This window comes from Caretta caretta, chromosome 16, assembly GCF_965140235.1.
Source record: "Caretta caretta isolate rCarCar2 chromosome 16, rCarCar1.hap1, whole genome shotgun sequence".
In the NCBI taxonomy this organism is placed as follows: Eukaryota; Metazoa; Chordata; order Testudines; family Cheloniidae; genus Caretta; species Caretta caretta.
This window is the reverse complement of record NC_134221.1, coordinates 25,945,701-25,969,621: the sequence shown is the minus strand read 5'-3', so window position 1 is coordinate 25,969,621 and position 23,921 is coordinate 25,945,701. Positions and strand designations below refer to the sequence as shown.

General features: G+C 41.7%; 2 protein-coding genes across 11 annotated transcripts in view; one reads left to right on the top strand and one right to left on the bottom strand.

The window, feature by feature from the left end:
• ANGPTL2 (angiopoietin like 2) overlaps positions 1–18,612 on the top strand; it is a 42,129-nt gene extending 23,517 nt beyond the window's left edge. For both annotated transcript variants that reach the window (XM_048823491.2, XM_048823490.2), the window contains 3 exons: positions 15,591–15,784; positions 16,223–16,493; positions 16,957–18,612. In XM_048823491.2, the coding sequence (XP_048679448.1) occupies positions 15,591–15,784; positions 16,223–16,493; positions 16,957–17,156 (665 nt within the window). In that variant the 3' untranslated portion in view covers positions 17,157–18,612. The remainder of the gene's footprint in view (positions 1–15,590; positions 15,785–16,222; positions 16,494–16,956) is intronic.
• RALGPS1 (Ral GEF with PH domain and SH3 binding motif 1) overlaps positions 1–23,921 on the bottom strand; it is a 398,334-nt gene that overhangs the window by 204,113 nt on the left and 170,300 nt on the right. The window lies entirely within an intron of this gene.

Sequence of the window (23,921 nt, the reverse complement as noted above, 5' to 3'; positions counted from 1 at the left end):
GCTTGCCACAGCTTGAACTTGCTCATTTGTACTCAGGCTTTTTTCAAGGAGGAAAAGGATGAAGAGTTGGTGAACGAGCGGGAGAGTTTTCTGAAGAATTGTGATGGGGGGGGTTATTATATTTCTTAGTCCTTGGTCAGCAATGTTGCTCTAAAGTTACATTATGTGTGAAAAGGGTGGGCACATTTTAAAAACTGAAATCCATCAATTAACAAACAGTGAAAGGCTGTGTCTGTCCTGGATATACTGGCCAGTTGGGGCTGGATCCAAAGCTCATTAAAGACTTCCAGTGAATCAAATGGACTTTGGATCTGGCCTGTTAAACACCTGTTCAACACAAACTTTGCTTTTCTGCTGCTACTATGTTATCACTCTAGAAATATAAAATGGCAATAGGTCAGTTCACTTCAAATACTGTTTTTATGGTTTCAATTTTTTCCATTATAAACTCCTCATTTCCATGGTTTAGAACTGTGCCATAAACCTCAGCTCCAGGCTAAAACATGACATACAAGGTATTACCTGTGAGCAATCAAAACATGAAAAAAACCCAACCCAGCTAAAACACTGTTTTCAAATTATAGTGGGGGGGGAGGGAGTCAGTTTCTAAAACTTTGGCCTTATACTGTTTCTCAAATTGTTCCATGTATTGCAGTTTCTAAGAGTAAGAATGAGATGAGGAGGACATAACCAGTTTAACTGTTGTGCTTCAGGATTATTTACTTTTAGGTCAAAATTAGGGTTACTTAGAGAGATTCTCATTTTAGTGCTCCAAGATTATTGTTAATTCTATTAACCTGATTATTTATTATTTGTTAATTTATTTTACATTTAGAACACAAAGAGAAAAAAGTGATTATTTTGAGTTCTAGGTACCTTTGACGTAATTTTGAAATACAAGCAATATAATAAAACCCAGTAGCCTTCCCAAAGCAGAAAAATAAGTAAAAAACTAACCAAAACCAACAATCAAATTAAAGAACACCAAAACTAGACCCTAACACCTCCTACAAAAGCCAGCCTTTATGAAATGCTTACTTCCCCAAAAGCCTAGGTTATGAGATGGCCTTGTAATGTGCCCTGACGGTCACCATTTTGTTAAACACCAACAGCATAACTGGTTTTGTGCAAGTCACAAATAAAGATTAAGGGCAGGGAAGATATTTCAAAAGTGCCTATGGAATTTAGGAGCACAAGTCCCATTGGCTATCAATGGGGCTTGCGCTCTGAAATCCCTTAGGTGTTTTTGAAAATCTCCCTCTTGATCACTACTTCATGGAGCTCAGTTTAAATCCCTGAACTCTTAATGGGTCAAAAGCTGTTTCCCCCTTGCCATTTTTAATTTACAAGCATAAATCGGAGCAATGCCAAATGTTGTCAAAAGTGTTCTTGCATCTGAATTTTGACTGTCCCTCAAGGGCAGATCTCTTTGTTTCTCTGTAATCCCTGCACAGTGCCTAGACAATTGAGTGAGAAAACTATGCTCCTTTTATGACCTCTAACTCACTGACACTTGCCAATGACACTGCTACACATTCAGGGCTAAACTGTGGCTTTTCCATAAGCCCTGAGCAAGAGGTAGCACACAGCTCCGCTACCTCAGGAGGAGACCAGTAACTAGATTTTGTCTTAAAGTTAAAGTCTGGTGCCCAGTAAGTAAGAGACCTTTGATCTCCTCTTGCTCTAGTCATAAATCCTTGAGTCCATTGAAAGCCTCCAGACATTTACATTTTCATAAGTTATTATTGATTTTGCTTGCCTTGGTTTTTGGTCACTCCAATTGAGACATATAAAAGGGGCCTGATCTTCAAAGCATGGGTGCTCAGCTTTTTCTTTAAAAAAGTGAGGCCCCTCTTAAGTGTCTAAAGTTGTGTAGCCAAAAACTGAGGTATAACGATAGGTGCTTATTACACCCATTCCATAAATCTTTCCAACATTTGCTGGATGGTCTTGTCAAACCTCTCAGATTATCAGGTACTCTCCAATTAAACTGACTTTTATTTATTTTAGGAAATAATTGGTATGAATAAGGTGGAGAGTCATTTTAAAATTTACTTCTAACAACATTTTTCCACACATCATATATTCTTAAAGTGAGCTCAAAGGTGAATGACACTAATAGCTATGAAGTGTAGCTGTAGCTGTGTTGGTCCCAGGATATTAGAGACACATGGTGGTTGAGGTAATAGCTTTTATTGGCCAAGCTTTTCTCTGTCAGCAAAAGAAGCTGGTTCAATAAAACATATTACCTCATCCACCTTGTCTCTCAGCTAGAATACACTTCACCAGAAAATATTACACTAAAATTCTATGGGGAAATCAGTATTGGTTCATTACGCATTTATCTTTTTGTGCAATTACTTGGGGACAGTCTTATTGAAGAGTGAGTCTGGCATTTAGACCTCAAAATATCACACACCACAGGGGAAGACTCCTGCAGCAAGGAAAGTCTTCAGCAGCTGCCTGGTACCAGACCTCTTCCCCCGCAACAGGGAGCTGCTGGATTATTTTGCTGCTGCAGGGAAAGACTATGGCAGCGGGGAAAGGCTCTGACAGCTCCTCACCGCCAAGCCTTTTCCTGTTGCCTGCCGCCACCAGAGCCTCTCACTGACACGTGCAGCTACACACCATAATGTGGCACAGTCTGCCTTTCACTATAGCACATAGCTACACATACCGTACACCCTGCCACAAGCAGTGTGCAGCATACACATAGCCATAGGAAACCGAGTATTGCAGGGAAAGGCCATATAGTCCCATTTCTCCAGGAAATTAGAAAAAACTGTTCGGCACAAGGGAGTGTGAACACCAGATCTGATGTCCATATTAGTACAAAACTTAAAGACCAGCAGTGCTGCATATATACCCAGCTAATATTTACATCCTTCTGGCTGCACTAGTGTGTTCTCTATCTATGAAGATGATGCACTCCACACTGAAAAAAATTCAAAATTCAAAATCAGGTCATTGTGAATTCTGGCATTCAGCAATGATTTGCTTAGGAAAAGATGTATAACTCTTAAATGGCCAACTTTGTTTCATCTCTTACAATTATACCATTACCCTCTATCCAGCTGTTACCTTCTATTGGCAAGTGAGAATGACAATGTGTTGAATCAGACATGCACTAGAATAGTAACAGGCAACATAGCAGACCTGGAAAAGGATACCATCTTTCACAAAATTCAAGCTAATTCTTGAGTACAATAAATCTAGCTGGAGAAAATGCACATCTGTGTAGATGCCTCCCTAGATTACTGAATTACTGAGCGGGATATCTGATGCAAGCATATTCACTACGGAAATGGTGCACTGCACTAACATTAAATCAGAGAAACCTGTAATAGAGTTTCAGGTACCAAAAAGGATGTACAAAAAAAAGAGAAAGCTTAACTAATACATGCAACCCTCAGAGATCATGACAAATGACTACAGACAGGATAAAAGTAACCAATTCAAAAACTCCTACTCCAACATACCAATTCAAAAACTCCTACTACTTATGAAAGGAGTTATTGATTAAGAAATTCCAGCTAAGACTTACACTCAGGTAGAACTACCTTCTCGAAATTTGTGCAGTTCAGTTGCCTACATTTCCATTTGGCTCAAGGAACAAGCGCATTGTTGATGCATGGAACATTTTCAATCCTAGTTTCCAATTTTCCCAAAAGATTATTGGACATTGTTAAAGACAGACACGATACAGACTAGTATGCATCAAGTCTTGTGTTATGTGACAACAGGGCAGAAGACTACAAAGTAGAAATAGATATAATCATATGCTTACTTTTCTTAGTTAAAAATTGAAAGACTAAAGTGCCCTTGTTCAATGGAAACTGTTCTTAATAGTGCTGGCAAAGGGAAAGCTACAGATCCTATAACATATATTTTCAGATTTTAGAGATTCTCTCTTTTATCAGCAAAAGAAGGGGAGCCGGAGTGGCAGCAAAGGATTCATCATACTGCATAAGATTACATAAGACAGTTGGCAAGTCTTGGCTGGAGTTAAAATAAATTAGGATGCACAATTAAAGTCTCAATGAATTAGAATCTTCTGAGCTCTGTCCAAATGAATTGGCAGGGGTTGTCCGTTCTAAAGGGAAAGAAAGTTGCCAATATGAGCTAAGAAGATTTAGAAAAAATGGTATAGTATAGTTAGACAGCTCCCCATTCCTTCCCTTCAGTTTTTACATGCTAGACAAATAGCTCACTTCCCTGGGAATGCATCCGATGAAGTGAGCTGTAGCTCACAAAAGCTTATGCTCAAATAAATTGGTTAGTCTCTAAGGTGCCACAAGTACTTCTTTTCTTTTTCCCTGGGAAAGGTTTTTCTGGTTGGCACAACTTTGATTTCCAAGTTGGATACTGGAAATGAAATAAGACTAGAGGAACTCTTCTATCCACTTTATATAATATGCCTTCCCAGCCCAGAACCTAGATTCCACCCCCTAAAGCTTCCTTTCAGTGTTACCTCAGAATTCAAACTGCAACACAATAGCTAACCATATTATCTTATGCGCTGTATTATTAATACTTCAACCTTAATTAAATTACATTTTTCTGAAATAATTAACTAATGTGACATAAAGTCTGTCTCTTTAATTTCTTTCCAAGTATGCTCTGTAGAATATGATATTGACCCCCTGTAGGTGAGATAATATTAAATCACTCGTGATAATATGGGGTGCCTAAATTGTATTAATATAGGCTCCTTTTTAAATAGTATTCTTAAAAACAAAAATCCAAACATTTTCTGTTAGTTCTCAAAGCTCCCTGGTTTGGGCTATTCAGTGACTTCTTGTCAAACGATCCCGCAAAATCTTAATCTTTGAATAATTATACAGATAAACTCAGTTTCTAAAAATTACAGTTTGGGAAATTGGTAACAGAGACATAATTTTTCATCTCTACTTCACCTCCTTCAATTCAGGCAAGGGGCCCAATTTTCCCCCTTCATTATATAAGTAACTGACCTCAGTGGGCATCAAATTACCAGCGATTAAAAGTGGTCATTGTTTAGTAGCTGTTCAATGGTCTCTCTGAAACATAAACTGATAGTTTGTTCACTAGGAATTAGACTGAGATGTCTACATCACATCACATAAATCCACCACCTTTCCAGGAAACCTGTATGAGGCAATGTTATCCACTGAGTAAACAGGTCAACTAGGTTGGGAGTCAGGAGACCCTGGCTCTCTTCCTAGATCTGTTGCTGACCTGCTGTGTGACTTTAGTCAAGTCGCTTTACCTCTCTGCACCTCAGTATACCCTTCTGAAAAACAGGAATAGTGATACCCTACATTTGTATAGCATGCGGAGATCTCTGGAGGAAAAGTGCTGTATAAGAGATAAGTATAGGCATATTATATATTAACAAATAGACCATCGACTAGATGCTATGAATATTGATCTGTCTTTTAACCTTAGCAGTAGCCCCCTCCTCCTAAGTGCTGAGGAAGCTTGCGCTATTGTTGCCATGCTGTACCTGTATTGGGGATAAACAGTAGACTTCAGTCTGCATGGTGGTTAATCCAGTAATTTTCATCAGTATAACATTTAATTGTTTAAAAAATATCTGAATAATTACACAACTCCTGGGTTGAATCAAAAATATGTCCAGCCACAAACAAACAAGGCTGTACAGACCACACACCGAAAATGTTTCCTTTGCTCCACATGAAACCTTATTATGATTGATGTGTATCCACATCTGTCCCATTCAAAATTAATATACCCAGGCATGTGAACTGGAGAGGCTTACGGGTGTCAGGAAAATCCCACCAATCATCTCTTGATTCTATGTATCATACACACATAATTACTATGTGCAGGAGAGAGTTTGTAGTAGAAGATAGTGCAAATATTACTGAGGTTGTCAGATCTTTAGGGTAGGAACTGTCTTTTTGTTCTGTTTGTACAGCGCATAGCACAACCAGACCATGCTCCCTGACTACAGCCACTATGTTACAAATAAATAATAATAAATACTACTCTATGACATAATAAAGCAATCACTATTTTAAAATGTTTTGCTAATAATATTTTAAGAGCTCTTAAGAAACATGGCTTTACCACGCCAAAATAAGATTAAAAATGCATGCTGAGCATTTTTCTATATTCATATAACTCAGCCAAAATGTGGCTTCTATAATAAAAACTGTCAGGTTTAAAACAGATAGAAAGGCATTATCCCTTTATGGTTTCAGTACTATGTCATAAATATAATAGGAACATTTGAAGTTCTGGGCTGTATTTCAACATCATGGTCTGTTTTTAGCGCCTAACAAATCCCAAGAGAGGATAAAAATCAATGCATGCATAATGAACAGCGCTGGCAGAATGTATCACAAAAACAACATGAAGATATTGCTGTATCATACAATGAAGCACTTCTAGAGAAAGAATGCTCACAAATCCCAGTCTAAAAATGTACAAACATATCTGGAGTGCAATCATTTGAAAGACATGAGTTTTATCATGAAAAAATTAATTTGTGTGGATAGGATTAGGTGCTTTCATTCATGCATTTGCCAAAATGTGTTACTTTATTATAAAGCATTTTGCTGAAAGTTGCCCCTGAAGCTTTTGCTGTCTGGTTCTATGTGAAAATACAATTAAAATAATTGAGATATTCTGTTTTAATTCCTGAAAGAGTGATTTGTCATTGTAAACATAAAACCCATGAAGCAAAGTTACCATCTGGACTTGTTTTCCATGCGCAGCCATAAATGGCAGCAGCTGAATAGGACCAGTTTTCTCCATCCACAGCATATGCAGCAAATGTACAACAGTGCGAAATTACACAGCGAACAAGGCAGCAGTTACTGGACCAGCTGGTACGATACCTCACAATGACTAAGCCAAATATTAACATTTTTAATTTACTGCTCATTTATATAAATTTATATATTTAGGCATTCTGATGCTCAGCGTTGTAATGCCTCATTTAATTAGGAGCTTAAGTCTCATTTTCAGGCTTATGGGAACTACAGTCCTATTTACTGTCAATAGGATTTTGTCTACACTGCAATTAAACACCCGCGGCTGCCCCATGTCAGCTGATTTCGGCTCATGGACTATTTAATTGTAGTGTAAATATTCAGCCTTGGGCTAGAGCTCGAGCTCTGGGATCTGCCTCCTTTGCAGGATCCTAGAGCCTGGCCTCCAGCCCGAGCCTGAACGTCTACACTGCAATTAAACAACCCCTTAATCCCAAACCACACAAATCCAAGGAAGGTGACACGGGCCAGACCTGGATGTTTAATGGCAGTGTAGACATACCCCAAATGCCTAAATCTCTTTCGAATATGAGATTAGGCTCCTAAATTTGTTAGGAATTGCAACGGTGAGCATCACTATGCCTGAATACCTTTAAAAATCTGAGTCAAAGTGACTAGATGCTAACAGAAGTTCCCCGAGTAGCTTCTCTCCTGGGCATACCATGAATCCATAGTGAAAGTTCTTGAACATTCAAATACAGTAAATCAATGAAAGGGCTCCACTCTTCTAAGATACAAGTATCTGTTGCAATTCAGTGTAAGAAATCTGCAAACAGGAACACCTTAGTGTCAAAATAAATATCCTCACACTATCCAAAATAATGATAACTATTACATATTCTGTCCAGTGGGTAATTCTAAGTAAGGGTTCAAAACATCCCCGAATGACAGTATGATGAAAACTTCTCTCCTCCTGCTCCTGTTTAAATTAGCTAAAATCCTGAGATACAATCACCATAGAACAGGGGAGGGCAAACTAGGGCGCAGCGGGCTAAGGCAGGCTCCCTGCCTGCTCTGGCCCCATGCCGCTCCCAGAAGCAGATGGCACCACACCCCTGCAGTCTCTGAGGGAGCGGGGGACAGAGGGCTCCGTGTGCTGCCCTCGCCTGCAGGCAGCGTCCCCGCAGTTCCCGTTGGCCGGGAATGGGGAACTGCGGCCAATGGGAGCTTTGGGGATGGTACCCACAGGCAAGGGCAGCGCACAGTGAAGCCGCCTGCTCCACCCCGCCCCCAGGAGCCGCTAACCTCCTGCTGCACCCCAACCCCCTGCCCTGAGCCCCCTCCTGCACTCCGCGCCCCCTCCTGCAACCCAACCCCCTGCCCTGAGCCCCCTCTTGCACCCCAGCCACTTGCCCTGAGCCCCCCTTCCTGCACACTGAACCTCCTCTGACACCCTGCACTCCCTCCCACACCCCAACCCCCTGCACCAGCCCTACAATTTCCCCACCCACATGTGGTCCTCGGGTCAAAAAGTTTGCCCACCCCTGCCATAGAATGTGTTCTGACTGGGGTTTATTGTACAGGGAAGAGATGCCCGCCTTCACTAACCATAAAAACTTCTATCCTGTATTCACATCATGATCACCAGTAAAAACAGCAATTGTCAATACAGCAATGTTGCTTGCTAGTCCCAATGTTAATTGGTTAGAAACTGGTTAATACAAGTTTTCAGCAATAACAGATGTCACCTCTACAAACAAATGAATTAAAATAAAATAAAACTCATTATGTTAATGAACTGTACAAGAAAGTGAAAATGAAATCTACTAAATTCTCTACCACTACTTTATAAGACTAATAAAAGCTAGCAAAAAGGTGTGAGCTGTAGGTCGGCCTGCCAGTATGAACAGCAGCAGAAGCCTCACTGATACAAACCAAGATCAGATGGAGACAGAAAATGATGTAACATGTTCCACACCAGGCAACAGACTCTGGAACTCAGGCAAATCTGAAACAACTTAGCACACAGTCTGGAATGTTGACCAGAACTCCTTCATTCCTCCCCAGTTGTTAAAATAACACAAAACAACAGTTTCTTGGATTCTTAATTAGCTGTAATATGCAGTCTATGTTTATATAAATTGACCAGAATTACAAAATAGATATCCTCACATTACATAAACTGAATGGGACACACACTACAATGGAGAACACACAGCAATCAAAATCAGTAGGTTTAATTTAAAATGGCTCTTCCAGGCAGTCATTTGTACTACTTTTCACACAGTACATAGGAAAAAGAACTGCATGGTCATATATTCTCTCTGTAATAGAGACATATAAAAGGGACAGTTTACCAAAATATTCTGCCTTGTGAAGGCTTTGCAGTGCACCACCTGAAAGAGACGCTAATTTTAAACATATGACAAATGAAAACTTTGCCAGTCTATGGTATTTTTAGCATCATCTGTAACATTTACTTTCTGCATGGCTTCCAATTGCCAAAAGCACTTTCATTCATTATCTCCATTCATCAAGTCGCTCTGTGTAACTCAATAATTCTAGGTTTCAGAGGAACAGCCGTGTTAGTCTGTATTCGCAAAAAGAAAAGGAGTACTTGTGGCACCTTAGAGACTAACCAATTTATTTGAGCATGAGCTTTCGTGAGCTACAGCTCACTTCATCAGCTCAAATAAATTGGTTAGTCTCTAAGGTGCCACAAGTACTCCTTTTCTTTTTTCAATAATTCTATTACACTTTTGGGGAGGAAAGGATTATGTCTGGCAAAAGTTATCTGCAGAAACTATGGTAACTAGAACTGCTGTCAGATCTCAAATATGGACTAACCCTGAGGTAGGCAAACTATGGCCCATGGGACCGTCCTGCCCGGCCCCTGAGATCCTGGCCCGGAAGGCTCGGTAAGTAGCATGGTAAAGAGGCGGTGGCACGTGTGGGGGGGTTGGGTACGGAGTCTGGGGGGACAATCAGGGACAGGGAGCAGGAGGCGGTTAGGGGAGGGGAGTCCCGGGGGGCAGTCAGGGGACAGGAGGCAGTTGGATGGGGCGGAGGTTCTGGGGCAGTCGGAGAACGGGGGGGTTGGATAGGGCATGGGAGTCCTGGGGGGCCTGTCATGGGGCGGGGATGTGGATAGGTGCTGGGGGGACAGGGAGCGGGGCGGGTTGGATGGGGGTGGGGTCCCGTGGGCAGTTAGGGGCGGGGGGGGGGTTCCAGGAGGGAGCAGTCAGGGAACAAGGACCAGGGGGGTTGGATGGGTCAGGTGTTCTGAGGGGGACAGTCAGGAGGTGGGAAGTTTGAGGAGGCGAATAGGGGGCAGGGGCCAGACTGTTTTGGGGGCACAGCCTTCCCTACCCAGCCCTCCATACAGTTTTTGCACCCCGATGTGGCCCTCGGGCCAAAAAGTTTGCCCACCCCTGGTTTAGATCAGGGGTGGGCAAACTTTTTGACCCGAGGGCCACATCTAAGTATGAAAATTGTATGGTGGGCCATGAATGCTCATGAATTGGGGGTTAGGGAGTAGGAGGGGGTGAGGGCTCCAGCTGGGGGTGTGGGCTCTGGGGTGGGGCCAGAAATGAGTTCAGGATGTGGGAGGGGGCTCTGGGCTGGGGTGCGAGGGGGGGCTGAGGGCTCAAGATGAAGGGTTGGGGGTGCAGGAGGGGGCTCTGGGCTGAGACCAAGGGGTTTGGAGAATGAGAGGGGGATCAGGGGTGGTGCAGGGGTTTGGGGATGGGAGGGGGTCGGGGTGCAGGCTCTGGGGAGCGCTTACCTCAAGCAGCTCCCAGAAGCAGCGGCATGTCCCTGCTCCTGCTCCTATGCATAGGGGCAGCTAGGCGGCTCTGTGTGCTACCCAGTCCTCAGGTGCCACCCCTGCAGCTTCCATTGGCTGTGGTTCCCAGCCAATGGGAGCTGCGGGGGCAGTGCTTGAGGCAGGTGCAGCACCCCCTGGCTGCCCCCTATGCATAGCAGCAGGAGGGGGGACATGCTGCTGCTGCTTCTGGGAGCCGCGCAGAGCGGGCCAAGCCCCCGACCCTGCTCCCTGGCGGAATCTCAAGGGCCGGATTAAAAAGTCTGGAGAGCCGGATGTGGCCCCTGGGCCATAGTTTGCCCACCCCTGATCTAGACCATATTTCATACGATATTTCATAATCTATAAATGAATCTCAGAACATTCCTAAAGCAGTGATCCGAGATTATCCTTTAATCCACTAACTGCTACTGAACATTAGAGGTTCATTTAGGTAGAACTAGGGATGTAAATATCTGTTTAAAAAGTTAACTGTTTAAACTATTAAAATATCGTTTAAACAGTTAACCAATTAAAGGGAGGGGCTAGGGCCTCTGTGGCTGGGGTTGCTCCAGCTGGCTGGTGCAGCTAAGGCTGGGGTTGGCGGGCCAGTGCAGGGCTGGGACCGCTCCAGCTGGCCAGTGTGCGGGGTCGGGGTCGGCATGGCTGGGGCTGCTCCAGCTGGCCGGTGCGTGGCGCTGGGGTCGACTGGCGTGGCATTGGCCAGCCTGGCACAAGGCAGGTGCCGGCAGACCAGCGCAGGGCTGGAGTTGGCAGGTTGGTCGGCCGGCGTGGGGCTGAGGTCAGCAGGCTAATCAGGTGGCCTGGGGCTGGGGTTAGCTGGTCGGCCAAGGGCTAATGGTTAGGGTCGGTTAACTGGTAAGACTAATGCTTACTATTTAACCGTTTAGTATTTCACATTACTTGATAGAACATATCTGTTGTCATGTCCATCACTATTTCAGCAGAATGACAGAAGAGCAAAAATAGTTCAAAACCACTGCATTTCCCATATCAAACCAAAATCAGGTACATCAAAATAATTAAATGGTAGTAATTAAAAGAAATCATACTAGAGACCTCAGCACTGGCAGATGTTTTGTTGACACACACATTTTTATATCTATTTGAAAGTACATATTTGCATGATCATAAAATCCCAAGTCTGCAAACTTAAATTAGTGAGACCAAACACATCTTGTTTAGTGAGGTTTTTTTTAATTGCTTTCCCTTTCGTTTGAAACCATAATAAAACTCTCTTAGAGGTAGGAGCTCAAGCTATTTTTGCAGATTAACTGATAACAATGAAAGAGGAAGCATTATTCTATTCTATTCAGGTTCTCATACCTTTCTCATCATCTTAATATCTGAGCTCTTTACAGTGATGTGATTAATCTCTCTCTCATCCTCTTCCCCAGAGAAGTACTATGTGTGCAGAGTACTGTTTGTTGTTTTTTTGTTTAGTTGGGGAGGGGTTGTTTGTTTTAAGCGCTCATGATGCTATGTGTTTGTGAGAGAAAGCAAGGTCAAACATTTGTGATGGTCCTTAGTTCCTGTTGAAGTCTGTTCCACAATAGCTTTGAACTCATGTATTTTTCTTTGTTATAAAACTCACTGTATTTAAGGGTTGTTTTTTTAGAATCAGGGGTTTATTGGTGAAATATAAACTAATAGCAACGGGGTAGTCAGTGAAAGAAAAGAAATGCAGACTGATACAGTCAAACACAGTCAAGTTAAATGTGTTGAACTAGATATTGGAAAGAAACACAATGATGTCTGTCGCCTGCATTTTAACAAAATAGAACACAGATATTAAAACAGAGGGCTGCATCTTCATTTAAGCAGCCAAGAACATGTACTTCTATCTGCAGCAGCAAAGGAAATTGGGCTCAGAAGCAGCATTCTATTCACAGGACTGTGCTGCTGAGGACAAAGGGAAATACAAAAATCAAATAACTTGGACACAGACCAAAAAACCCAAACACCCACTTTAGATTGGATTCTTGAGTATTTACAAAAGGATTTTTAAAGTAACAAAAAGTTCACCTAAACTAAGCTACAATTTATTGAACAAGTGGCACAGACTATCCACTGCTAGTCTACTTGCAGTGAGTTAATACAGGGGATACAATGTGAACTAAGCTAACTCATTATAATCTTCTTATTTACATGCATACAAAACAATGGCAATAGTCTTTATTACAGAAGTATTTATTCTGTATAAACTTAAAACTATGTTTAATTATAATAGCAACATACAATTTAGCATCATTCCAAAGATGAATGCTTTACTAAATCTTCTCTTTTCTCTGTCAGTCTGGACTCTGAAGGTATCACTGACTTGAGTGTCTTGTTAATTTAACTTTTCCACTTTTTGGCAAAAATATGAGCACAGTAGCAAAGCTACTAGAGATGACTGTTTAAAGATTTCCGAAAACAATGCTGTACACATTCTATCTAGGTTCTTATACTGGACCAATTAGGGAGGAATCTGAGTATTTTCACACTGAGAACATTTTCTTTGAGCTAGAAACTCTTTTAAAAAGTCTAATCTCTTAAAAATAGCTGCTTTATATCCTCCATACCTGAAACCAATGTGTTGCACTACTGCAAATGGGGTAGCTTTCTTTCTCCTCTGTGTATGGAGTATATCACACCACATTTTTGATCCATTAACTGTTTTTTGCTTGCCTTCAGATATCAGTGTGACAATGCTAATGTCTATAATGGTTTATTATATTGCTGAGTCTACCGTTGATCTTCATGCCAATGTTATTTTTGGGTGCAGCTCAGATGGAAAATCCCCATCCAGAACAGAAGCCAAAGTCAATTTGACTCTTTTGTTACTAAAAGGAAAAAGATCTGTCTACTACATAGCTCAGTTCTGGCTTCTTTACAAATGTTGATCAAACATTCTTGTACTATAATACTCCCTCAGTTGCCTTAAAAATTGATCCGGACCAGTTACTTGCTGATAACAGTTTTATCATTTCCTTCTATCAGCTCACTCACTATAACCATAGCAACTGAACAAAGCTGTCCATGCAGCCATTTCTAATATGGCCACCATCATGTTATGCAGGCACCAAAATGTTAAAATTCAAAATATAGTTACTAAGTAAGTGGATCCTGAATTCATGAATGTTTCTGATTTTCTTTTTGCAACATTCCTAGGTGTTCAGATGGGCCTAGTTAGTTTACACTGAATTTTTGCAAAAGGATCAACAACAAAATCCAGAATTCTACTGGGCACTTTTTACCAATCAAATTTTTTTCCTTCCTGGGCACTCAGATGCTGCTCCCTTAGGAAATGAGATAACATGTTAAAGGAATGACAATCTTTCCACACAGGATATTTTTTAAATCTATTTTTGTTTTACTTTACAGTCTGTTATATATTTCCAGACATTCATTATCCTGAGATTGCTCTCAAATGTTTTTACTATATAGATTTTGTCTTTAAACGTTAATTTAAAAAGTAAAAGTAAAGTTTTTTCTGTATTTAACAGCTATTTCCCTTATTTTGTTTTTTAGATACTTCTGAAAATTGCAACTATAGTTTTTAAGTGACACAGAAACAAATGGAGTTGTGCTCTTAGGTCACTTAGATGATTTTGAAAATTGTAGCCTGTATAAAGGGCACCAGGCTTTGGGGTGTATGCATGCATTCCAGTGTGTCTGTTACAACTCTTTGGCCATTTAAAACATGGAGCTGTAGCTGCAGGCAAATGGCTAGTACAAGCATGTAACCTATAAGAAACCAGGTTTAAGACTTCTTTCCTCTAGGGCTGGGGCAGCAAACAGGAAGAACCCTGAGTCAGGGAAGTCCTAGAGGTGTGTGTCTCCATTAGTAGTCATTCCAGACCAGTGCTTAATTTATAATAAAAGAGGTGCCAGGGCTCAGGCAATTTTTTAACTTTCAGAACTGCCAGAAGTGCTGGGGCTATGAACTGCCAAGCCTAGAGCCCTAGCAAAAATTAAGCACTGTTCCTGGCTACTAACAGGAATGGGGTATACGCTCTCCCTTCCCAGCTGGCTGGATGGTACACAATATTATAAATTAATTTGCTTTTGTTTGAAAATAAACCCAGCCTTGAAGAAAGGGTCTTCGACTGCATGGTTGTTGGGAACTTTATTCTACCTTACCCAGCCACTGAGTTTGCCCTCTAGCTTACGCACCTTAAAGCAACTAACTCTTAAATTTCTGACCTGTCACATCTCAGAAGGACACTTCACCACAAGACAGAATCCAGAGGGGAGTCTTCAAACAAGGACATGCTTAACGGGACTCAGTCTCCCCGGGCACACAAATCCCATGCTTAAGGGCAAGGGACTTTCCCATGTGCTTCCAAGTGATCTTACCTGCTACTCTGCCTTTCCTGAACTATCCCCCTAAATATGACTGCATCTGCATTTGCAGTGAATACCTTTCTCCTACCTGACTTGGATACTGTGAATTCTTTTTGCCAGGTGGTGGAACAATACCATGCTCCATATTTTAAACCTACACTATACTTTACACTATGCATCCCTTCACAACACTATTAAATCCAAATCACCAGCATGCATGCAAGTCTGAACATACTAGAAGTATTTTCTTCCTTTATAATTACACTTCTACCACTATTTAGTCTTCTGTAATTCCAAGTATCCTTTATACTGAATAAGACTAAAAATTATGGTTATGATTTAAAAGATAGATTGCATAATCTGCCATGTTTTGTATATTGCATAAAGAAAACATGCGGGCAGCCAAGATCAATAAATTAATATACTGTATAAACAGCACACACAATATGGTTTGCCAAGGAATAAATGAAGTAAAAGAGGTCAAGAACCTCGTGAAACCAAAAGAAACCCAGGTTTGTGCAAGCTCACTACTGGACATTAAACCTTCCATAGGCAAAGGTGAAAATATGTGGTTTTTAGGAAGACAGTTACACGTAATACTTGGCAGAAGCATGTCTAGTACATGCAAGGAAAAAAATGTTCCACATTCAAATAATTCCAGAAGACAAAGACGACAAGCACAATTATTTTCTGAATGCATACTGTTTATTTTAAAACAGGACCGTGGAGAGACTGTCTACAGGCATTAGAAGATGGCCATGACACCAGTTCCATCTATCTTGTGAAACCTGAAAATACAAATCGACTTATGCAGGTCTGGTGTGACCAACGACATGACCCTGGTGGCTGGACTGTCATTCAGAGACGACTCGATGGATCAGTCAACTTTTTCAGGAACTGGGATACTTACAAGGTTAGGACAAATGTAACTTGTTTTCTCCTTCCTGTCTTAATGGAAGATTTAGAGTTAAGAGCTTAGTAGGACTGAAAAAATAATTAGACGTGAATAATGAGACCATCCACAGCTATGTTAGATAGGATACAACTACTTTTATAAGGAGTATACACTTATCAGGTTATAAACCAACCACTAACTGATAGGGTGGCAAGAAACTTTCCATTAGACAGATTATTCCATGAGTGTCCACTACATGATCTCTTGTACCTTCCTCTGAAAAATTTTGTAGTGGTGTCAAGTGCTGAAACATACTTAGGGCAAAGGTGAAGTTGCACTGGAATTTCAAAATATGCCCATGTAGTCATTATCAAGGTGCCATGGTTAAGGATGTATTGAGATTTAAAAGTAAAACATATATGCAACAGTAATCCATTTGTCACTATTTCTTCACAGCAAGGATTTGGTAACATAGATGGAGAGTACTGGCTGGGTTTAGAAAATATTTATTGGCTTACAAATCAAGGCAACTACAAACTGCTTGTAACTATGGAAGACTGGTCAGGTCGAAAAGTATTTGCTGAATATGCCAGTTTCAGATTGGAGCCAGAGAGTGAATATTACAAGTTGAGACTGGGTCGTTACAATGGCAACGCTGGGGATTCTTTCACTTGGCACAATGGGAAGCAGTTCACCACACTGGATAGAGACCATGATGTATACACAGGTATGAAGTGCTTAAAAAGAAAAAAAAACGAAGGAAAATGGCAAGTCATAGAATGACATGATAGAAAATTACATTTAAACATATAATTAAAAACATTTAGAAAGGCGAAAAACAAACCACTCTGATGATACACAAATTAATCCGGTAATCTAATGATTTTCATTGACAGATGACAAAGACTTTTTAGTTTAAATATTTGATGTTATTTTAAAAATTAAGGCCAGGATCCTTGCAGGTGAATCTTGTACTAAAGTGGAGCTCCACTGAAGAGTCCACTTGCATAGTTTTGATTGCAGGATTGAGGACTGTAAAAGGAAGGTTTTGTGTGCCTTGCTGCTTACATCAACAGATTGATAGATTTAAAAATATCTAGACATTAAAACTGTTTTATGAAAGTTTTGCTAGTCTGCTCACTGCAAGATTTTCAGTTTCTATACTAATAACAGTCTGCTTTTCATTATAGGTAACTGTGCTCATTACCAGAAAGGAGGATGGTGGTACAATGCCTGTGCTCACTCAAACCTCAATGGAGTCTGGTATCGGGGAGGACACTATCGTAGTCGATACCAGGATGGTGTTTACTGGGCTGAATTCCGTGGTGGATCATATTCACTAAAGAAAGTTGTTATGATGATCAGGCCTAACCCCAACACGTTCCACTGAAAGAATTTTTTCCTCTTTTAATTTACTGTTTAAAACAGAACAATGAAATGGCAGTAATAGCTGCATGTGCTATCCGGAATACATCTTTATGGCAGCAAAGAATGTAAGATATTGTACATTTATTGCTACAATTTGAGGACTTGTATATTGTATTTTCAACATTCATTCTAGCAAAAGATACAATGTAAGTGATATAATAAACTTTCAGAACATCTTTCTTTGTACCACAAATAATTAAGGTTCTTGTTTCTAGAACTGGGATTTGACATGGACTGTAGATAACACTTCCGGGTTTTATTCCCTGTAAATTATGTCTAGATGCTAAAAATACTGCCACAGCATCTAAATATTTTGTATTATGTATAAATATTCTCAAATACAGTACAATCTGTACAGCAAGAGTTTTATTCTTATTAGTAGGGATCATTTGACACAGGAAATCACATCCTTTGAAACCATGTAGTTGGTATATGTACTGTAGGGTATTAGTGGGATTATTCCTAATTTAATTTTTATTAATTGTTATAGATAAAACAATCACTAAATCATTTCAGTTTGTGGGCAGACACCCAAATAGTTACCGTAATAATTAATCCAGTCTGTCACTCTCACTCCTCTTGATGTACATGCCATCATTCTCAAAGCTGACCTCTGATACAAACATTTTTGATCAAGAAAGGAAAATGAGTGTTTTAAAATTGAACTGCCTGCATGTATTTATAAACTAATCCAAACTTATAATGGCTATTGCATATTATATAGCCAACATGAATAACGTTAATTTTCATATAAAACAATAGCCTAAATATTTAACATTATTTTATACTGAGCTACGTCATTACCTGCTGTGTAGCCACTGTAATCAGAAAATGGCTACAAATTAAAGGGGCTATCCAACTTTGCAGGCAAATGATGGATACCGATCTATATTCTATTTAACGTCCTTAGCCACAAGATTAAGATTCTTGGAAGAAAATATTTGTAACCAAGAACAATTATATTTGTCATATTTCACAATTATTAATGAGTACATTGTGTGTCAACATATTAAAGAGAATTAGTCACTCATATTTATAACTAAAATCAATTGTGGAAACTTGGAGAATTTTAGAATTCTGCTGAGGTAGATATGTAGAATAGATAATTGTTGCAAATTAGAAACTACAGTGAAAACCATAAAATTTAGTGAAAGAATGTCTGAGAAAAACAAAAAAAGCTCTTGGCAATTTGGCATACCTTACAATAAGCCTGTGAGATTTTTTTTTTTTTTTTACCATGTGCATATTATACTTTCTTCCCTTATTACCTCATTATTTCTTTACAAATGTATGATGTGCATTAAAAACTGGTGATGCCTGATGTAGCATGTGTTGTATATAAATGAAAGTAGGGTTTTTAATATATTATCAGATTATCCTTGTAATATTGCAAATTGGTAATAAAGCAACAAATGCTATTTTGATGTATTTAGATTCATTCTAATATTTCAGTTCAGGCTAACTTTCAAAGTACAGGAAATGATTTAACCCCACACAAGTCTACCATTGTTAATTTAAATCAAATCAATTCTGACTTCTAACTCTACACCATTAATGATTTGATTTTTCCATGAAATGAATTGTCTACACATTTCAAGATCTACCAAAGCAGCTTCCTGCTGAGACAAGTACTGCACACCTCCTACCATCTCAGTCAAAGGGGAGAATATCTTCTGGATCAGCTGGTAGGGCTGCTTCCTGTGGTCCACAAGGCTCATGATTCATGTCTTAGTTGCAGTAGTGCTCAAGATGCATACTCAACTAGTCCAGCTACCGGATGGGGGAACCTGGTTAATTTGTTAACTGCTAAACAGGGACTCTGTTAATTGTTTCTATCTGCTCTAGTTTCTGGACATTGGTACCCTAAGGGATTGAGACCATGACAAAATCAAAAGTTGTATTTCTACGAAAACTTTTGATCCTATTCAGCTGGAAAACAATTCACAGCATTTTCACATTGAAGTTTGTATTCTAAAGAACAGTTACTTACCTTACAGTAACTGTGGTTCTTCTAAAGAATGTGTGTCAATATGGATCCCACTGTAGGTGACTGGCAAGCAGAGTCCTCCCTGGATGGTGGAAGTGAGGAGTATCAGCTGAATCAGTCAAACTAAGATTGACATACTGCTCACCTGAACATGGCACCAAATTTGGCAGCCACGTCATAGGCACAATGTTTCACAAATGTCAGGGGGTTACTCCACATTGCAACCTTGCAGATCTCAGAGACTGGAATGTTTCTGAAGCAGGCAATAGATGCAGCCTGTGCTCTGGAACAATGTGCCTTGATATTCAAAGGGGTAGGTTAACCAGCCAGCTGATGGCAGATTGAAATGTACTGTATGATTCACTTGGGAAAATCTCTGCAAAGAGATGGCTTGGCCTTTGGTTGGACCAGAAGTGGCCACAAAGGGGTGAGGAGACCACTGAAATGGCTTGGTCCTATTAAGATAATACAGCAAAGCTCTGGATAAGTCAGGATAGGCAGTTTCTTCTCTCTGGGTATCAAGTGTGGCTTCAGGAAGAAGACTGGCAAGGTTCAAGTGAAAGTCTGTCTCTGAGGTTGTCTTGAACTTGGGGTGTGGTCTCAACACTACCTTTTCTGTATGTTCAAAGGTGGTCCTACCATGAGAGCCTAGAGCTTGCTGAGTCTGAGCTGACACAATGGCCACCAGAAAGACAGTCTTGATGACGAGGTGGTGTATGGAACATTCTGGTAGTGGCTCAACGAGAGGCTCCATGAACTTCCTGAGGACAACATTAACATCCCCTGAGGAAGCTGGGTCTATTCCTCCAGGGTGTGAAGGAGGCCCTTAAAGGAATTTAAATACCATTAGATGTGAAAAGAAAGCGTGTAACTGCATCCATGCATAACATACTGATACTGCTGCAATATGAACCTCTCCTGGGGTTTGGGAGCACCAAAGATGGTGCTCTACAGACTGAATCCAATGTGCCCCTTGACCATCCTGTCAAATCTGCTGATGAGTCCTAGGAGCAAGATGGGTTGCTGATGAGAAGAAAGGCTGATGTCGCCTTTTGTATCTCACACACTTCTTGGCATGATACTCAGTGTGTCTGGGAGGGTAGGGTGGAGTGCATGGTCCCTGCTGTGACTGAGGACAGTAGTACTGGAGGTATGATGTGGAGGTGTAAATCCCCAAGGCAAGTAGGGTAGCTTCTGAGACCTTCAGCAAGTGAAGAGTGCGGTTAGTCAGTCCACTTTGTGAACAGCTCTGGTCTTCTAAGGGAAGTCCTTGATAGTGGCCGGTACTTCTCCTGGGATGCCTGATGCTTGGAGCCATGATACCTGCTGCATGGTCATGACGGTGGCCATACATCTGGCCATGGTGTCTGAGGCATACATTGATACAGTAAGCCTCTCTTAATTATGTCTTTAGACTGCTCTCTCTTGTCATGAGGGAGCTCTGCTAGGAAGGGAGTCTATCACGGAGTGGCTGGCCCCTTTAAGGGGAATCAGGGCCCAGTCTACCTGTGCAGGTTTCTATAAAAACAAACATCTCAGCCCTGCCTGTGCCATAATTAGCCAACTCCTGTCTGGAGGGGATGGAGTCAGGTGATCACCTAATGATCATAAAAAAGGATGATGAAACTCAGAGAGAGGAATAACTGGGAGCAGGTTGAGCTCCTGGGAAGGCCCTGAGGCAGGGTCTGCAGAAATCAGGAAACTCCAGTGAGAGGGATTCCAGGGAAAGTAGCATGGGAGTCAGTGCTCTACAATGGAGCAAAGAAAGAACTGAAAAATTAGCCCAGAAGGCAGGCTGGAGAGTAGCCCAAGAAGGGTGGAAGAACTTTTTGTTTGGACTTTCAGTTGGACTTTTGTTTTCCCAGGAGTTAAATTTGCATAGTGACTTGGTTGGAGGGCCAAGCCATATCACCAATTCTGAGCTGTGCGGGAAAGGGGAGCCACTAGAGGAAGAAACTGAGGCAGGGACTGTCTGCTGAACCATGTTTAACCAGAAGGTGGCACAATGGGATAGTCCATGAGAGAGGCACTCTGTCCTAATTGAGAAAGTCATGCTTAGTTAGTGGCAATTAGCCACATATATTTGCAATGAAGCTAAAGTGCATGGACCAGAAGTGGACAGGATGTCACATAGCCTGTGGGACTTCTCTGTAGTGATCACTGTTTTGATCTCTCATGTCTTGGTACTCCTCACAAGCAGCTCTTGAAACACTTTATAGTCATCCAGTGCCAGCCCCATAGATTCATAGATATTTAGGTCAGAAGGGACCATTATGATCATCTAGTCTGACCTCCTGCACAATGCAGGCCACAGAATTTCACCCACCACTCCTGCAAAAAAAACCTCACACCTATATCTGTGCAATTGAAGTCCTCAAATGCGAAGGACATCACTTTGTCCAGTGACGAAATAGAGAGATCCTTTGGTGGTGAGATGAGGCATTGTGTTGCTCTGCCCATCGATCTAGCTCCTCTCCTGTTCAGGGACGCAGGTGAGGAGAGAGACCTCTGCCTCAGTGATGGAGACTGGCTTCTCAATGCCTGTGATGGCGTGCCGTTCCCAGAAGCTGGGAATGAGTGACAGGAAATGAATCACTTGATGATTACCTGTTCTGTTTATTCTTTCTGGTACACCTGGCACTGGCTACTGTTGGAAGACAGGATACTGGGCTAGATCATTGGTTCCCAAACTGGGGCATGCGCCCCCCTGGGGAGGCGTGAAGAAATTCCAAGGGGAGGCATGAGGCTGCCGGGCCCTTGAGCTTGTGGCCGGGGAGGCTAGCCCCCGGCCCCTCCCCTCCTGTCCACCCTCCCCCACAGCCATGCTGCCACACAGGCAGCACCACTTGCGCCCACCCACCTCCCAGGCTTTCCAATAAGCTAATCCTGCCGCTCTGAGCGGCCTGGTAAGGGGGCAGGGGGGGCTGGATAAGGGGCAGGAGGTGACGGGGGGGCAGTCAGGGGACAGGGAGGAGTTGGATGGAGTGGAGGTTCTGGGGGGGTGGTCAGGAGACAGGGAGCGGATAGGCGTGGGAGTCCTGGGGGGTCTGTCAGGGGGCGGGGTGTGAATAGGGGTTGGGGCAGTCAGGAAACAGGCAGCGGGGGCGGTTGGATAGGGGGTGTTGTCCCGTGGGGGGGTGGTCAGGGGACAAGGATCAGGGCGGGGGTCAGATGATGGTAAAGAGAGGTGGGGGGTGTGAGGGTTTCTCAAAAATTAAAAAGGGGGCGTGATGCCGAAAAGTTTGGGAACCACTGGGCTAGACAGACCTTTGGTCTGACCCAGTATGGCCTGTTCCTATGTTCTTATCTCAGAGAGCCAGCTCTACAGCTCCTCCCTTTAGTAGGTTTCTTTCACTTCTCCCCAGACCTAGATTACCTCTTCACCCACCGCACTAGTCTGCCCCTCTTCAGTTGTTACAGCTAATATATATAAGCAGCTGCACCTGTGCCAGCCAATCAACTGCTTTCCAATCGGGCGCTCCTTGTAGCAGACGTTACTCTCCTGCTTCTTTAAAATGGTGCCTTCAAACTGGGCTCAAGATCAGAACTTTGTGGACTTGATTATTATTATGGCTGTCAAGCGAATAAAAAAATTAATCGCGTTTAATCATGCAATTAATTGTGCTGCTAAAATATTTATTTTAAATATTTTTGGATGTTTAAATAGATTAATATCAATTGCAACACAGAATACAATGTGTACCAGTGCTCACTTTATATATATTTTTGATTACAAATATTTGCACTGTAAAAAACAAAAAAATTATTTTTCAATTCACCTCATACAAGTACTGTAGTGCAATCTCTTTATCATGAAAGTTGAACTTACAAATGTAAATTATGTACAAAAAAACCTGCATTCAAAAATAAAAGAATGTAAAACTTTAGAGCGGGGGCTGCGGGAAGCAGCGTAGGCCGAGGGATGAGCTGACCGCCCTTCCCGCAGCCCCATTGGCCTGGGATGGTGAACCACGGCCAGTAGGAGCTGCAATTGGCCGAACCTGTGGACACAGCAGGTAAACAAACTGGCCCAGCCCGCCAGGGGCTTTCCCTGGCAGGCCGCATGCCAAAGGTTGCCGATCCCTGCTTTAGAGCCTACAAGTCCACTCATTCCTACTTCTTGGTCAGTCAATCACTCAGACAAACAAGGTTGGTTACAATTTGCAGGAGATAATGCTGCCTGCTTCTTGTTTACAGTGTCACCTGAAACTGAGAACAGGCGTTTGCATGGCATTGTTGTAGCTGGAGTTGCAAGATATTTATGTGCAAGATGTGCGAAAGTTTCATATGTCCCTTCATGCTTCAACCACCATTCCAAAAGACATGCTTCCATGCTGATGATGGGTTCTGATTGATAACGATCCAAAGCAGCGTGGACTGAAGCATGTTCATTTTCATCATCTGAGTCAGATGCCACCAGCAGAAGGCTGATTTTCTTTTTTGGTGGTTCGGGTTCTGTAGTTTCTGCATTGGAGTGTTGCTCTTTTAAGACTTCTGAAAGCATGCTCCACACCTCGTCCCTCTCAGATTTTGGAAGGCACTTCATATTCTTAAACCTTGGGTCAAGTGCTGTAGCTATTTTTCAAAATCTCACATCGGTACCTTCTTGGCATTTTGCCAAATCTGTTGTGAAAGTGTTATTAAAATGAACATGTGCTGGGTCATCATCCGAGACTGCTATAACATGAAATATATGCAGAATGCGGGTAAAACAAAGCAGGAAACATGCAATTCTCTCCC